Below are 18702 nucleotides of genomic sequence, written 5' to 3' on the forward strand. Positions count from 1 at the left end.
CACATAAAAAAGTCTTATCAAAAATATTTTATTTACAAAAAGAATTATACTATACATCCTATACTGGAAATACATTGAATTATTGCTAAAATAAATACAGGCAATTAATTCAATCTTCTATAAGAATGAGAGAATTTGACATTTGAATGTTATCAAAGCTTAACTTAGAACATAAATAGTTAAAAAGGCAAAATCAAGTTTTAGTCTCATTTATTGGCACGGTGTTTGTTTCCCACAAGCTCTCCAATCAGGGAGAGATGGAGTGGAAGAATGTTATGTACCTTGTTGTATTCCAAAGGTAGAATGTGCATCTTTTTCTTAGGACAGATGGAACATGGATGTCTGCTTGAAAAAAAGCAAAAAGGCAGAAAGTATATGGCCCAACACTTCTCCACATGACTCTGTTTCATCACAATTCTTTCTATAGAACTATTTATAGGTTCAATTGTTTTTAACACAGATCTACACAGCACCAACTACAAAGCAAGATGGGTCGTGTCAAAAGTCAAACTGGATAACTGAGGCTCCGGAGAAGTGAATTAGCTAGACTACAGGCATCTGGTTTGTTAATTTTTCATGTGCCAATTTTTGATACATTTATTAAACCTTGATATCATTTCTAGTATGTAAACATATTTATATTGGTCAACAGAAAAGATGAAATTCTCTGTAGAATAATTCAGAATAAAAGCCCCAATAGAAAGTAAAAGAGGCTGATAACTGGAACTTAAACCTGCCATTTTGAATCTGTACACTTTACATTTTAATTTACCCAACTAAATCCTGGAAACCTCTGGCTAACACACAAAGTGAACTGGCAAGCTGAAAAAAAAATCAGGTAAAATATGTAATATATAGATAGGATCTGGTGAATTCAAGCCACAGAACAAAATTAACTGCATGGTATTTGTCCAAATTATACAGATAATTTCCCTCACTTTCCCTATTACTCAGCCTGGGAAACCATTGCCAGAATCTTCGATTATTCATCTGTGATATGCATGTTATGTCCAGTGCTGGCTTCCCAGTGTTTTCTTTTGAGTATCCCCCCCCCCTTTTTTTTTTAAATCTTATGGGGAAAAAAATTGCACTTTTCTACCCTTTTGGCCTTAATTTTCATTTATTTACTTTTTCTTTCACACATAAGTACGTATTTTTACTCCCGAAGTCTGACATGTATTATTGGCCTTTTCCAAATGAAGTTTAAAATTTTTAAAATATTAGAAGTTTAAATTCTTTTTCACAGAAATAAACTATTCGATTTGAAAAGGTAGAGAGAGAAACATTTTATTCTTTCTATCATGAACAGCATCCATCAACCAAGCTTCACATTTTGGGTAGGTTTTATAAGTTTGAATTTTTTTCAGAATGTATTTTTTTTTTATAAAGGAAGAACAGATGTATTTTGGCAGAGAAGTAAAATATAGAATATGCAAAATTTGTTTTTAAAATCAGCATACAAAATTTTAAAACACAGTACAATTATATAAAAATACAGCACAGCCAACGGCCTCAAAAATTTCCTTTGGCATTTCATTTGGTAGAGTTAAACAGAAAATCCTTTCTAAAAAGAACAATTAGCTATCAACACAGTCCATAAGTTAGGTTGTATATGTTGTAAGAACTTTTCCTTGAGTTTCCAAAATCCTTTCTTCCATGATAACCCACATAAAGCATGGCTAGTGAGGTATATAGGGCAAAACACTTTAGGCAGATGTACAGTAAGGGAAAAGTGCATAAACAAAGAATTCTTCCCATTTTCATAGAAATAACAGGTTACATCTGAGTTTCTTCTTGTTGATTTATATCATTTTACTTTGGCAGAATCAAAATAAACCCATAAAATGTCTTTGTTCAAGTCCCAGCAGCAGTGATATGTTTCCTGTGGTGGCATTCTCTGATGCCACAATACTGTATGGTCTTTACAGGAACTAAGGTTTTGTTTGTCCTCGTGGGTGACTGCAAATGTCAATCAATGTTAAGATCATACATCAAGCACCATGTCATACTGTTGTCCCTTCTTCCGCCTCCCACACTTATTGATGAGAACCACATACAGAGTCAAAAGCATAACCCAATAGCATACATAGAGCAACGTTCCAACAATTAGAACTGTCTGCTTGGAGTCTGAGAATGGCTTTTTAGATTCCTTATAAATGGTGAAGATCACACCACCCAGGAGGATTGTAAACCAAACCGAGACTGGAATGAGTCCTATGAAATTCACAACAATGGTTTTCCTTCCAGATGTGCCCCACCCAGCTTTGTTTATCGTTGCAATTGCAAACATCTTGGCGGGAAGTAAACTTGACATGTACAACACTGAGTAGAGGGACATGAAGACCATGACGATATTTCCTCTAAGGCAGCTGGCAAAGGATGATTTGATGAGACCGACTAACTGGACAGTCAACAAGAAGAGGAGGATGTTCCAAATTTTGCCCCGGTAGAAGAGCTGGATTACCGTGGCAATGAGAAAGAAAGGGAAGAATCCAGTGATAACCGCTTCGTAGGTCATCCACAAGTGATGTTTATGAAACCACATGGCATTGTACAGCCACTCTCGGAAGTATGACTTGCTCCAACGGGTCTGCTGGTTTAACCATCGGAGGTACTCGACAGGTGTCTCCGTAAGGCACTTGGACCGAGCTGTGTATTTTGTTGCATAGCCAAGACTCAGCACTCTGTTCGTTAGATGCCGGTCATCACCAAAACTGCATTGGCTGCCCATAAATTCCTGATTGTACCAGTCTTCCACAAATTCATGCAGCAGCGAGTTTCTGTACATCCCCAGGGGTCCACTAATGCACTGGACACACCCAAAATAAGACTGACAGGCCCTTTCTATGTTAAAAGCCATCCAGTATCTCACACTGCTAAGGAAGGATATCCAGGAATCATACTTGTTTAAAATCTGCAAAAATGAGAAAATAGTAAAAGGTAAGCCTTAAAAATACCAACATACTTTCAACAATAACGAATTTAAATAAATAAATAAATAAATAAATAAATAAATAAATAAATAAATATATGTATGTATAATTGCTCTTAAAATTTAAAAACAAAATCTGTACCATCCTGCCCTGGTCAATGGTTTGAGTGTTGACCTGCACACAAAAGGGTTGAAGTTTAAGGGCATGTACTTGGGTTACAGGTTTGACCTCTCACCCTGGTTAGGGGAGGTGACAAACCAATGTGTCTCTCTCACATCCATGTTTCTCTCCCCCGACTTCTCTGTTTCCCTCCTTCCCTTCCACTCTCTCTAAAAATCAATGGAAAAATAAGATTCGGTGAGGATTAACACAAAACAAAAAATCCATACCATTCTGAGGTTACTTAATAGAATCAGGTTTATTTTGGCTTCTTTCCTCTATTTTAAAAAAAAATAATGTATGATTTTTAAAATTCAGAGAGAAAGGGAGAGAGAGAGAGATAAAAAAGCATCAATGATGAGAGAGAATCATTGATCAGCTGCCTCCTGCATGCCCCCTCCGGGGGAGGGAACCTGCAAACCAGGCATGTGTCCTGACCAGGAATTGAACTAACCTTGACTTCTTTGGTTCATGGGGCAACACTCAACCATTGAGCTACAGTGGCTGGGTTCCTTCCTTTTTTTGACATAATTATATTTTAATGACTCTGATTCTATATTACTAGGTTAATTTAATAAGTTGTGTGCATGCATGATAAATATTTTCTACTTCACTCTCTGTCCTCATTTTGTTATGCCTTTTGTTCTTGTTCTATTATAATAATGACATTTTTCTTCATTTCTTTTCTTTCTTTTTGTTGGCTTTAGTTCTCAGTCCCTAAATTCTTCTTCCATACACTTTCCTGCCATCTAGGATGTGAAGGTTTCTAAGTTCTATTGCCTCCTGTTCTGGTTAATTTCCAACTCATCTAATCCGTGGCTATAAATTTTCCTTCTCTTCCTTACTATTTTGCAATGCCAGTGATAAAAGGGTTTGCTTTGGCCTCCCTCCAAAACTTGAGTCCTGAAATAATGCTCTATGTAAAGGCTATTCAAAATTATCAGCTTTTCTTGGCAATATTTCTAAATTCTCCCCTGTCTCAATTTTGTTCTGTATTCATCTCGATTTCACATGCTTCCTTTTTACCACCAGGCTACTTTTTGTCCATTGTAGTGCATTTTCTTTACCTCCACTATTACCACAAATATATGACATGGATTATACAGCAACATAATACCTAAACTTTAAAATAAAATTTCAATGTGCTTTTCACATTTTGCTAAAATCTAATCTCACATTTGCAAAGAACTCATTTTAATCTTCACATACTTTTGCATATTCATTTTCCCATTCCAGTATCTGTTTCACTGATTATTTCTGCATTTATAGCAAATAATGTCAGATACAGAATAATTAGTAAAAAATAAATAGTTGGAAAACCCATTTATTAATCAATTGCTCCTTTATCTTTCTCCCTAGTATAAATTTGAGTTGCTCTTTCTCTTTTCTTTCTTTGTTTTCCAATTTAGTTTTTTTGATCAATCACAAGTTGGTCAGCCTTTAAAGACATAGGTATATGATAGAGAATCCATCTCCTGCCACATTTTAGTTTTTTGTCAACTAAATGAACTCTAATAACAGATTTTTATCAAAACATTAAGTTATGGCTCAAGACCATAATTTATCAGCTACTAAAGACATGGATTATATGCTAGGACTAATCAAAGAAGTCCTAAATTTTTTCAATTAGCCAAAGAGGCAGTAAACTGGGTTCAAGACACTTCCAATGTGTAATATCTGATACAGAGTTTGGTGTGGTAAGTGCATATTCAATGAATCGATGAATCAGAGTTCTACCAAAGTGACTGACTCAGGTAAAAGCAAACCCATACCACACACCTGTACATCTCCCCCAACTCCTCCAACCATGGGGTCTTCTTCTAAAACTTTTACCATCTCTACAGATGAAGCTGGGTCTAGCATGGTGTCTGAATCACAAACCTGCAAAGAAGAAGGAAAATAAGTTAAAGAAAATAAAGAATTATAAAAGTGAGTCACAAGGCCAAAATTTTGCATATACTATATACTATGTCTTCAGCCTTCTGGTCACAAATATCACAAGTAGCATGGCCAATACAAAGAGCTATTTTCCATCAAATTCAGTATTTAAGTTATTAACATATCTGGATAGAACAGCTAAAGCAATGTGCTAGGTATCCTATAGGGCCATGGTCAGCAAACTGCGGCTCGCGAGCCACATGTGGCTCTCTTCCACAAAATACCACAGCCTCAGTGAGTCTATTTTGAAGAAGTGGCGTTAGAGGAAGTTTAAGTTTAAAAAATTTGGCTTTCAAAAGAAATTTTAATTGTTGTACTGTTGATATTTGGCTCTTTTGACTAATGAGTTTGTCGACCATTGCTAGGGTAACCAGCTTGTCCCAATTTGCCATGGATGTTCCCAGTTTTGGTCAAGAAAAGTCCTTATCCCAAGGACTTGCAAAATATATTGGGTTGATTGCTTTAAATGTCCTTTTTCTTTTTCAAATGCCTTAAGTAGGGCTTTTAGGCAACTTGTCCCTCAGGTTTGAATAATGATAGGATTACTCCCATGACAGTATTAAAAGAGGCACACTTAACAATTATTCCCCCATAAATATGATGAATAAAAGACGGAAAAGTCTCCTACAGCCGGATGTATATTTCTGAAGCAAGATGTCCATGACTTGGGCTTCGCAGATGACATTGCATAAGAAAGGGAACTAGCAAGATATTCAGACCACCTTTACATTCTAAAGTACTCAAGTATTCATCTAGCCCTTTATGTATAAAAGCAGATATGAATGATCTTAAACCATTCTAGAAATGTTCTTACAATTTTATATGGGTTTTTTTAAAAAAAAAGGAATTCTGAAACCAAACCACTATGACTTCACTTCAAGAAGATTATTTGGATTAATCTATGCCTGTTGACCCCTGACAGAAACTTCCAAGGGAGGCTGCTTGTGAGCATAAGCAGACCAAGTGGACAGAGTCATAAACAGTACTTTTTCTTTTTTAAAAAAAATATATTTTATTGACTTTTTACAGAGAGGAAGGGAGAGGGATAGAGAGTTAGAAACATCGATGAGAGAGAAACATTGATCAGCTGCCTCCTGCACACCTCCCACTGGGGATGTGCCCGCAACCAATGTGCATGCCCTTGACCGGAATCAAATCTGGGACCTCCCAGTCCCCAGGCACTCTATCCACTCAGCCAAACCGGTTTTGGCAATAGCACTTTTTCTGCACTCTGATTTCTGAACCAATTTGGAAAAAAAAAAAAAAGAATAAGGAAGATGAGAAACCAAAATAGCACCTGTATACCCATAAATCTGACATAGAGAATAGGCCTTATGTCTGTGCAAGAGCAGTCTTCATAATGATGTTCCCCAGTATAGGACAGTATTACCTATATAGCCAATAGCATTGAAGTGGGCCAGCCTCTTCCTGCAGATACAGTGCATGCTCCTTTTAAATGTATGACAGATGCCTGCTCTTTGGCAAAAGCCCAGTTCCAGGAAAAGGGAAGGAGAAGTTGGGCTAACCCTTCCTCCTTCCATACTCTCTTAGATTAAGTCAGTTCTCTCTTAGAGAGGAAGGAGTGAGACAGCTGGGAAAGGTTACTACCTTTTCTCACAGATGAATCCTATCTGTGGATGGAGCTTCTTCCCTAAGATCAAAGAAAATCCGAAGTAGGAAAAATGCTGCCTGAATGATGCTAATAAATGCTGTATTCTCTTCTGGGAATGCAGTAAGGTCTTAGTAGATAGCAAGTGATCAGAATGGATATGTAATGAAATAAACCAGTTTCATACTCCCCATCAATAAATGACACGGTTGGCAGAAATGGGGGTGTTATCTGTAATTCCCATTATTTTGCCATCAAGTCTGACTATACTGAATGGATTTAATCAAGGTTAATTTATTCATATCTCCAACATCTATCTTTACAGTTCTCCAAACTACTTAATAAAAAAAAGTAGGGATTTGGTTGTTCAAACAACAAAGAGTAGAAATCTCAACATTTAAAACAATGTGTCCACTTTACTAATAGCTATTTTTCCACCCTGAAAATAAGTATTAAGGAAGAATGTTGGTGAATTCACCAATTTAAAAGCATTATTGGAAGTTATTTTTAAAGGGAGTACATGAGGTTATCCAGTTCTAAAAAGTGAACTGATCACCTCACTGGACTTGGCTAAGTATAGCAATGTTAGGGTTAACGTCTGAATTTTTAAATTTTACTTAATATTTAAAAGAACCCATTTTCTAATAAAAAAAAAATCCATTCATTATTACACACATTCTATTTTGGTCCAGGATGGTGTGGGGGAGATTTAGGAAACAGTTAAGCATTAATTTTTCATTGCAGAAATAGAATTTTACAAATACTTGGATTTGCATTCATTCAGCCCGAGCCTCAGAAACCCAAACAAACCCCTCCAAGGCAATGCTTTGCCTCTGCCATGCCTTGTCTATCATTGGTTTGTATTGGCCAGGAGGCGGGCAGGCCTGTAAGGGGGTAGAGAAAGCGAAGGCAGAAGTCCAGTCCAGAATCCAGCATCCTGAGAGTTTAGGGCCACACCCACCTCTATTGACTCAAGCTGGGAAAGGTAAAACCAGAAAGCTAAAATAAGACTAAAAACAACAGGAAGGGGGCAATCTAGAATTAATGTTCAAGTAACTCCGCCTGCTTGTGAGCATAAGCAGACCAAGGCAACTGCCTCTTTGAAATGACTGAACATGAACCTAACTTCTGAGGTTCTCCGTGTTTCAATTGGCCCTGCCCCTCCCAGTTTCCAAGAGCAAAGTGCCAGGAGCTCTCAGAGAGAGACTGTTTGCTTGGTGAGTTTAACTGCGTTGGAAAGGAAAGCTCTCAGAAATCTCTTGGAAAGGAGTTTGTTATAGTAGGTTAAAGAGCCTTAAGAAGTTCAATTTCTGGATGTTATGTGGTGATTGAATGCCAATAGAAAGCCACCAGCTATGAAGTCGGTAAAAGCATGTATGTTCATGGACCTACTGTTATTATTTTTAGTGTGTGAAGAGTATGATTAGTAATATCATGAATAGGATTTCCAGTTGTCCCCTAACTAATTAATAAAAAGTACGTAATATTTAACTCTAGGCCAGAAGCTGTGGGGGAGGATATCCGCCAGTTCAGAGTTTAACCTCACCTGGGGAAACCCTACTGGACATGATGCATAGACCGAAAACTGTGAGAGCACAAATCACAACATCTTTCTGTCCACACTGAATGTGTCACTGTGATTTGTTCCCACCACAGGATCACTAGTCATAAGATTTGAAAGCGAAATAAAGTCACCAAGTTTTGACTAAAATGAGTGGAAAATGTCAAGACAAAAAAGACATTATTGAGAGATTCTAGCCACCTCATTTTTAACCACAAAACATCAACTAAATTGCATAAGACACATTTTTCTTTTTCCTTCACTATCCTAGCCAAGAGGTAAACCTTCCTCTTTCTATCTAGAACAGTTGAAAAAAATTTTTAAAAGGAATATTTTATAACACAGAGAAACTCAAATTTCTATGTCCATAAATAAAATGTTGGAACCCAGGCACACTCATTTACTTTTATATTATCTATGGCTGCTCTCACACTAAAACAGCAGAGCTGAATAGCTGCAACAAAGACCACATGCCTACAGAGCTTAATATTTACTATCAGGCCTTTACAAGCAAAATTTGCCTTGGGACGAAAATAATTGGTTGCAGCAGAAGGGTTCTCTTTCCCAAAATAAAAAATAATAATAATGAAAAGTTGAGATTAAATATGTTCTAAGTCCTAACTTTAATTCTAGTAGATTTTTTAAAGGTTGCCTCCAACTCCATGTTATAAAGAACAGTAACTGTGTAAAAAATGTAAAACATAATTTGATTTTTTTCATTCACCAAGATATGCTTATTTTAAGAACAAATGCCCTCAGAATCAAGAAGCCTCTATCACCTTGAACAAGCCATTTACCATCATTGAGACACCAGGTGAGACAGCCTATAAAAGCACTTTGTAAATTACAAAGGACTGTAGAGAAGTATGCCATTAGCATTTAAGTAATAATCTTTACTGCTTATACCTCCTAAGTAAATGCATACCTAAAGAATTATGATGCTCCTTACCACAAATAGAGGGACATATAGAGAAAATCTCTAACAGGAACATGGGAATTAATTATATATCAAGAATTATATATTAGAATATAAAAGGTGGTGTGAATATCTTGCTAGTTCCCTTGCTTATGCAATGTCATCTGCGAAGCCCAAGTCATGGACATCTTGCTTCAGAAATATACACCCGGATAGAACTATCTATAATAATCATCTATAAGTTATTAAACTCTAAGTCCATTGCAACTTGTCTTAGTGATGTGAAACTTAAAATCTACCTCACTGTAATTTAAATTAAAAATTCCTCTAGAAATATCACTTAGTCTACCAAATGCTTTTTAAATTCTAAGACCTAAAATGCCTAGTCTCTATGTATCACTTTTTTAAAAATATATTTTTAGAGAGAGGGAGGAAGGAAGAGGGAGAGAAACATCAAAGTGAGAGCAAGACATTGACCAGCTGCCTCCTACACTCCCTAGCAGAGATGGAGCCTGTAACTGGGGCATGTGCCCTGACCATGGGAAATCAAACCATAACCTTTTGGTGCACGGAATGAAGCCCAATCAACTGAGCCACACCTGTCGGGAAGTTGCACTCTTTTAAAAACTGAAGTCCGTAGCAAGTAAGCAGCAGAGATGCGTCTAGAATTTACATTTCCCCATTCCTAGTTCAGTGTCCTATCAATCTTATCCTCTAAAAGAAAGGATACAAGGAGACATATGACTCTCTCAGCATCAGCCCTCAGAATATTTTGGTTGCTTAGACTTCCTAATCAGAATAGGAACCAATCATGTTGCATAGAATGGTTGCTCATTACTCATGGTAGTTACTTTTCTACAGTTTCTGTGAACAATGAATTAGCAAATACCGAAAAATTGCTTCTGGCAGGAATATAGAGTTAGCTTCCTCCAAGCCTCTGGTCACATTTTTGTCTCCCGTTCATTATCTAACCTTGTTTTATTTATGTTTAAATATACTATATGGGTCATTAACATCGACTTTAAGGCCAACAGCCCTATTAATTAAGTCTAAACAAAGGTCTCCTAACAAACATATTTTCTCCATAAAGCAATAGCAGCCTCTTGCTCTTATGCACACTAAAGAGCCCTTCAGGGCTACACTTGGGGCCATTTAAAACAGCTACATCACCAAAGGGAAAAAGGCACAAGAATATGAAAACTAAAATATTACCCTAGAGTGTAAGGAAGTTACTTGTTTACCGTATAAAAGCTAGAACAAGAAGGCAAAGCACGGTCTTGTTAGAGTGAAATTTTTGCCACTCCACATGTCTCTGCAAACGATCACAAAAGTACTTGCAAACATTGATGTGAGGCTACAAATATGTTTTAGTGAGTGGCATAATTTACAAATGAAGAACCCATGAATAACGAGGGTCAACTCTTATGAATGATTTAGTCTTCTGCTCAAAGGATCTTGGGTACCTAGGGTGCTGCCAAATTAAATAAAGGCCAACAGTCCAAATAAAATTGCCTCTTATACTCTTCCCTTTAGAGAATGTCCATGCTTATTGTATATTCTCTACCTGCTAAATCCCTCATGAATACATTGGGGAATATTGTTTCTTCCTTTGTTGCACAGATTGGTGGCCACTTACAATGGCACTTTTCCATGTCTGCTGATAAGAGATAGGTATGAATAGAGCAATTATATAATCTAACTATTAAAGTCTTCTGATATTAAATATTAAAAAGAACAAAAAAGTAAATATAATGTAATCCCAAAATTGTTTTTTAAATAAGGGAAAACAGAAAGTTATACACCAAAAAATACTAACATTTATAATCTATGGGTCATGTATTTGTTACTAATGATTTTAATTTTGCTCATTGTGCTTTCCTATGGTTTTTATACATGTGTTTCTCTGGTAATTAAAAAGCTACTATAAATAGTATTTTGCTGAATGTTAAACCATATCTAGATAGGTCAGAATCTGTCCTATTTGAAAAAGTTTCCCTAGAAAAAATCCTGGATTCAAAAATGAAGACCTTCCTTTTTCATTTCCTTCATCTTCTCTTTTTACTTTATTATTTGTCTTCTTCTGTTTTTCTCCATCTCTGAAAGCAGCCACTAGTATCTTAGATGCATTTGCCACCACACTGGCTTTCTTTCTAGACTAAAGCTTTCCTCCATATTCCATGTCAGCATTAATTATTTGAGTGGCTTTAAGGCTGAGTCAGTAGTCAGAAAGAGAAGTAGAGATAAACACTAAGAGGAATGGAGAGGTGGTAAGCCTATATAATAAAGAGTAATATGCAAATTGACCATCACACCCTCACAAGATGGCTGCTTATGACCAGGCCAGCAGAGTGTTAGTGAGGGATGACCAAACAACTGAACAAACAGGCTGCGTGGGCTGAGGGGGGTGACTAGGCTAGAGAAGGCAGTTGGGGGTGACAAGGCCAGCAGGGGTGGGGAGCACTTAGGGGTGACTAGGCTGGTGGGGGGTGTGCAGTTGGGGATGACCAGGCTGGCAGGGGGGGCAGTTGAGGGCAATTATGCTGGCAAGGGGGGAAAGGAGGGCAGTGAGGAGTGATTAGGCTGGCAGGGGTGCAGTTGGTTACAACCAGGCCAGCAAGGCAGGTGAGCAATTAGGAGCCAGCAGTCCAGGATTGTGAGAGGGATCCTGGATTAGAGAGGATGCAGGCTGGGCTGAGGGGATGCCCCCACTCCCCAGTGCACGAATTTCATGCACTGGGCCTCTAGTTGATATAAATAAATCCTTTTCTGGAGGAGACCAGAAGGAGCTGACCCAGAAAGCCCAGGACTAGATTAACCTGGAAATAGGAGTGAGGTTAGATATCCTTAAACCTGGAAGTAGGAGGCAAGGTCATCTGTTAGTAGTTAAGCAGGAAGGAGTTTGGGTGGGGAGCTAAGAGAGTGATGAAGGTATGCAATAATAGGTCATGAGAGCAATAAGAAAGACATCTATCTATTCAAGATGAAGTGAAGAGTGCTGACCAGTACCAAAGACCCAGCTGCAACTGGAAATTAACCATTTTGGTCATGTCTGCACAGTGAAGCAGTGTTTTCCAGCCAAGTTAGTAAGGATAGTGAACAGAAGGTCAATTTCATCCCCAGCCCTCATTTTCTCTTATGTATAAGCACCTGAAACTTGCTTGCTTGCTTCCTTCCCTAATAAACCTGAACTCTAAGTTGGGGGGTTAGTCACTTGTAATGCTTAGTAGCCAACATCCTCCCCCCTTTCTCCTTTGCTTTCTGTGGCTTCTCTGCAACTCTCAGACCCTGGGTCAGTCAGAATGTTAGATTGACAGTATGCTAGTTTGAACCTATGACATTCCCATTATTACAGGGCATACCTGGTTAAATATGGAGGAATTTGATTGATGAGGGATGGCAGGATGGAACTACTTGGTTTCAGAATGCCACAAGGTGGTGTGTGTGTGTGTGTGTGTTTACACTTCTTTGAGCACTTGAAATGGACCAAGAATCCCAGGAGGATTCAGCTCCCAGTTACCAGCTATTGCTCGGTCAATCTCTCCTGAGGCTTCAGCCTGAAGGAAGGAAACGTCTCCATGCTGATTAGAGCTCTAGCAGCAAGCCTTCTCCAACATTTCATATTGTGTATTATTTTTCCTGGACAAGCATAATATCAGGTTGTCAAGGATACAAACAAAATTCAAAACAAAAATGATGGGAAAAGGGGTCTGGGAGGAGCAGGTTTGTAAGAAGGAAGAAAATCCATACAATCATGTCTTGATTAGAAATGACAAGTGATTGTTTTAACTACAATTAAAAGCAAAATATCAACAATATGTTTTATTATTTTATGCCGAGGGAATCATTTTTCAGTCCTATGCAAGTTCTCCAGTCATTCCTTCCTTTAAGTGGGTCACTTCATCCCTCATTTAGGCCTCAAGTTGCAGAAGTAGGTATAAAATGTCCTGAGTTAGCTAAAACTACTTTAATTGTTAAAGTTCTAGAAATTAAGAGAAACGTGGGGATGAAACTCTATAAACTCCTTAAAAGAGAGATCAATATGCAGATTGGTATCAACTGAAGAAATGCCCCCAAACTCTTCAGATATTAACCCAAATTAATAGTTGTAGCAATTGAAAGCCTAAGTGACCAGATGACCAGTCGAAAGGTTGCTATGGCACAGACTGACCTCCAGGGGCCATATGCTCAATGCAGGAGCTGCCCCCTGGTGGTTAGTGTACTCCCATAGCCAACCTCTTGGGGCTGGCCAACCTCCCACAGTCCCTCCCCGCCTGGGTCACTGGCCAGCCTGAGGGACCACACTTGTGCACGAATTTGTGCAGTGGGCCTCTAGTATAATAATAATAATAATGGGAAACTTAAAGCATTGTAAGATTTGGTTTCTTCTATCCAGAAAACTGAGGCTCAGGAAATGGCCCTGCTCAAGTCAACCTGGTAGAAATATGTGGATTCAAACCTCAGTCAACTGACTCTAAATCCAGTCCTCTAATCCAAGGCAGGGTAGCTCAGTTGGTTAGAGCATTGTTCCTATATGCCAAGATGGAGGATTCTATCCCTGGTCAGGGCACATACAAGAATCAACCAATAAGTGGAACAACAAACCTTTCTCTCAAAATCAATTTTAAAAAACAATTTTGGGGGGGTGAAAAACAGCAAAAACAAGAGGCTGCAATCAGAGAAATGTACTCAACGTGCTCAGGCAGAACAGGAAAAGGAAGAAGGAATAGACCACTCTCTGTAAAAATAAATAAAAATTAAAAAAAACACACAACAACAACAACACTAATTTAAAGCCAGTGTCCTTTCCAGTGCTATTTTACAGAGAGACCCACGAGGCATGACTTAGTGGCATTAAGGCCACACGGTATCAGGGGTCTTCTAAAACCTAGGATTGTACTCTTAAGAGAAAAGGCAGATTTCTTCAACCTGAGACATCTTCCTTCTCATCTCATCATGGCCAAAATCTAGGTGCATCCTAAAGAAAAGAGCTTTGGTAAGAACTAGGAGAGGAGAAACCCTACAAGTGAGCAGTCAGGAAATTAACGAGACACAGCCCATCTAATTTTCATGTGAGCAAACACCATCACAAATGCTTTCAAAGGTCAAGTTGCAGTGAGTGAGGTAATGCTGTTTGGGGAATGAAATAAACATTACTTTGGTTTTGCTCTGGGAAGGTTTTTCCTTTTTCTCCCTGTTTCATATTTCTTTCCTTACTCTCTCTTTTGAATTTGTTACCCTTTTCAATCAAAATTGTTCTCATCACCCTCATTTCGCCAGGTCTCTGTGAACACCATTTTATAGCCTGCCTTTGGGTCTGCAGATTTTTTTTTTTTTCCTCAAGACCCTCTGCTCGGCAGACACTGTTTTCTTACAAGGCTGGGAATTTTAAGAGTGTGGAAAATGATGTTGGATTTGACTTGGCAGAACCCAGGGGGGCAGAGAAGGGAAGGGGAGAGAAAGTAGGAAGGGTCTCCTGTTCAAAATAACCTTGACTTCCAACCCACAGCACTGCACAAGCTAAGCGTTTTCATAGATAGTCTTTAATAGTTTTACAAGGCTTTTCCCCGCCTCTTTCAAAATGTGCTTTCAACAGTCTTGCTGTTTTCAAATGCACTGAAAGGGGCACTGTGTTCAGAAGTGACAAGGATGGGCTATAAGCATATGACTGGAGAGATACAAAAGCTGCTTTATTTGGATGTATGTTTGCCCTGGCAGGAATTCGGAAACCTACCTGCACATAATCCACGCTCCGTCCCAGTGCTCTGAAGGCCGTGTACATGACTTCTCTTTTTCCACCCCATTTTTGCATGATGCAAATACTTTTGTTGGACAAGACCAACTGGGTGACATGTTGGGAGCTTTCTTTATGGGACTCCTCCGTCTCCCCAGGCCCCTTCTCGTGAAAGTTGTTCTTCCAAATATAAGTGGCTGACCTGTCCCTGCCCATGACTTCACTGAAGATGTCCATCATGTAGAGGTCATCATCTGAGTTCCCATCGATGACCATGACCACTTTAATCCCAGGGTAGGTGAGCCTTTTCACAGATTGCAAACATTTCCGTAAGTAGTCTGGGTCTTCTTGATATGCAGCGATGCAAAGAGCGACAGTTTTGTTCAATTTGATGGGGGTTTCTAAGGATTTTTTCATTTTTCGGTGCTCCAAAAAGGCGAACAGGCTTTGGATGATGAGGTGTGATGCTAAAAAGGCACCATACAGTCCAAAAGAGAAGTAGTAATTATCTGTTTGGATAAACTGGTAGCCAACAATATAAGCAGCTGTGATTCCAAGGAGGAGAGAGACTCCAAAAAGTGTGGTTCCAATTATTCTCAGGATACATAGAAACCTCTCACAATGCATCTGGAATATAATCAAAGATACTCGTGGTTAATGACTCGTGTTCCACACCTGTTGTATATATACATGGTTATCATTACAGGAGGAGCATTCAGGAGTTCTGACCTCGAGTTTCTCACTACCAACTGTGTGGCTTTCTGCATCTCAGTTTGCTCATCTGCAGAATGGGAATAATAAGGTTGTCCTTCTAGGAATTACACCTCAGAGGTCTATTTCAAGAATCAGATGACATGATGGTGCATGGCATTATTAAAAACTACAGTGTGTTAAACAAATACATGGAAGCATTATTTTTAGTGTGTTAGATCATTTATCTAAGGTAACACTCTATGTATGTGGTCATAGCTAGGTGTGAAACCTAAATTTCCTAGTGAGCCAGTCATCTTTCTTCCTATACATGTTTTTTCCTCATTCCCAGTACTGCCCAGCAACAAACACAGAAGAGATTTTACTAAATTGCTCATGGCATTTCATCCTATCTCCAGTGCAAATCCCTCAGCTCTCACCCTTTCCATGCACCCAGCTGAGGTTAGTACTGAACTCAAGTACTGGTTCTTTCATCAACTAGCTGTGTAGCCTTTAGAGGGTCACTTTACCTCTCTGGGCCTCAGTTTTTTAATTTAGACTCAATTATTTCCAAAGTCTCTATTGACATTAAAATGCATCATGCCTAGGTGTCTTGTACAGACAATTATCAAAGCTCCTGTAATTCTGCATTGCATTTTTTTCAGATGGCTATCTCCTCCTCCCATCATCACTAACACCAGATGGGGATCAGAAACCTTACTGGACCACAGTAAGTAAACAGTAAATGTTTGTAGAAATAAATCATCAATTAAAAAAAAATAGTATCATGCTTAATTTCAACAGGTAACTTTCAGATCCTCTTAAAAGCTATAACATATTAGACCTAAAACACATTTCAGCTCTTAATAGTCAATTTTGTACTCCTCCCTACAGTTTGTGTATTTCCTGGTTAAGGCTGGAACAACTAGAATATAGGAGGACCATATTTCTGTGTTTTCCAAAGCATCTTCAAGCTTGAGCATAGAAGAGGTGCCTGGTAGATCTTTTTATTTATTTTCTGTTATTGGGTTTCTGGATTCAATTTCAGTGTTCTGTGTGGGAGAAGGTTGCCCACATATCCAATAAACAATACTCTGGTCACCTGCTGGGTGTCCTACAATTTAACTTAATTCCGACACTCTCTGCTCTTCACCCCACAACCTTCTGATCCTAGTCCCAAGCTCAGGTTGTTACCTGTACTTCTGATTATTTATCAGAGGTTCTTAAGACCCCTTCTCCTTGGATTTGATGAATTTGTTAGAGCAGCTCACAGAACTCAGGGGACCCAATTACTCACCACATCACCAGTTTATGATAAAAGGATATAACTCAGGAATTCTTCCAAGAATGAACTGCAATGAGGAATTGATATTAAGGTAGTGTCCCCATCTTCAGTCATTTATACCAACTTCAGGGTTTTCATTATACTAGTATTTACATATAATTACCATTTAATCTTTTTCTTTAATTCAACTAGACTTTGAAAGCTGAGTTAATTTATTTTCAATGGAAACTTAGGCTCAGCAATTATCTCTGCAAAAGTTAATGTTGGATATGCCATCTATAGTTCCCTATTCCACATTAAGGATTAAAATTGCATGTCATAGCATTCAATTATCTTGTATTAGTATCTTGGTTGTTACTAGTTGTGTGGCCACCACATTGCTCTCAGCTCCAGGAGGCACCATTCCCATTCTAGTTCCCGTGGACATACACTGAGGTGGATCTGCATTACACTGAGTGTGGCTGCTCACCAGTGTGCTTCCTCCTTTGGAGCACAGACTGCTTGATGTGGCCCTGGTGTCCCAGCCTTTGGAAACGGGACATGGGTCGTTTCCACTTGGGACTTTTAAAAGAGAGAGTGGCTGCCCTGCAGTCTCTTTTCCTCCCACCAGCTCATGCTCATACCAACATGGTCCTAGGGCATTGCACAGTCCAAAGACAGAGCGAGCTTGAACTGCCCAATGGAAAGAGCCAATCAGGAATAGCTGCTGTGGAGTCTTACGCTATCAAGAAATAATATGAGTGTTTGTTTACCCGCTCCAAATTGTGGGTTTAGTTCACCCTAAGAATATAACTAAGGTTATGCAATGCAGCCTGGGAACCAAGATTTGAGACTGTGAACATTACTTTCCTTTGCTATGTACAGATGTCAATAATGACCCTACACCAGGCTGCTTCGAGGAGCAAAATCAAAGTGTACCACTGATTTTTTAAAATTCAATGCATTTTAGCCAAGACTGGTTTAGCTCAGTGGATAGAGCGTCAGCCTGCGGACTGAAAGGTTCCGGGTTCGATTCCAGTCAAGGGCTTGTACCTTAGTTGTGGGCACATCCCCAGTGGCGGGAGTGGGTGCAGGAGGCAACTGATCAGATGTTTCTCTCTCATTAATGTTTCTGGCACTCTCTCTCTCCCTTCCTCTCGGTAAAAAAATAAAAATAAAAATAATAAATAAATAAAATATATATTTTTTAAAATCAAATAAAAACACAATGCATCTTAAAGCATTTGGCTAACAAGGAAGCTAAAACAAACGAACGAATGTGTGTTCTACTTCTAGCACTTATGTAGAACACCAAAATATGTACAGTGCTGCCTAGTAAATGTAATCACAGCACAACTGGAAGGTTCAGGCTGCTGGAGAGCGGTGAAATCTTTTCAGTGAAAGGCAAGAGCACAGCATCCCTTGCTAATTCAAGCAGCTGTTGGGATGCTTACATCTCCCACAGGGTGCATGAGCCAATGCCGAAAGGTGCTGGGAGCACCAGACTTGGAACCTGTCCGTTTCCAAGACGTGAGTCATTCTCACAAGAGTGAAACATTGAAGGGGACGAAAGCCCTCTGCCAGGGCGAAGCTGAAGTGTGTGTGTTTCACTTGTGTTTAAAATCACCACAGCCAGCAAAAGAACTGCCTGCTATTCTTTTTCCATTATTCACATTTTCCTTGCTTTTATCAACACACGTGGACAGAGTGTGTTGGCAAAGCATCTGGGGGCCACAGCTGAAGTGGGAACACCATCTGACATCATAGGCGTCTACAGAATGTCCTTTGGAAGTCTGGGCAAAGTTGCTGGTAACTTGAAGCCATGTGGCTAGACCTGAACCTTTCTATTTCTTAGAGGTACTGTGGTTGCCCCGATGGACACACACAGCATGTCAGTCCAG

At 38.9% G+C, this 18702-nt stretch overlaps 1 protein-coding gene across 1 annotated transcript in view; it reads right to left on the bottom strand.

Moving 5' to 3' along the window:
* Window positions 1–12: 12 nt before the first annotated feature.
* HAS2 (hyaluronan synthase 2) overlaps window positions 13–18702 on the bottom strand; it is a 28242-nt gene continuing 9552 nt past the window's right edge. The window contains exons 2-4 of the mRNA XM_036436889.2: window positions 14848–15474; window positions 4872–4973; window positions 13–2914 (exon numbers count right to left, since the gene is read on the bottom strand). Coding sequence (XP_036292782.1) covers window positions 1985–2914; window positions 4872–4973; window positions 14848–15474 — 1659 coding nt within the window. The 3' untranslated portion in view covers window positions 13–1984. The remainder of the gene's footprint in view (window positions 2915–4871; window positions 4974–14847; window positions 15475–18702) is intronic.

The sequence above is a fragment of the Pipistrellus kuhlii genome, unplaced genomic scaffold (assembly GCF_014108245.1).
Source record: "Pipistrellus kuhlii isolate mPipKuh1 unplaced genomic scaffold, mPipKuh1.p scaffold_m20_p_14, whole genome shotgun sequence".
Lineage (NCBI taxonomy): Eukaryota > Metazoa > Chordata > Mammalia > Chiroptera > Vespertilionidae > Pipistrellus > Pipistrellus kuhlii.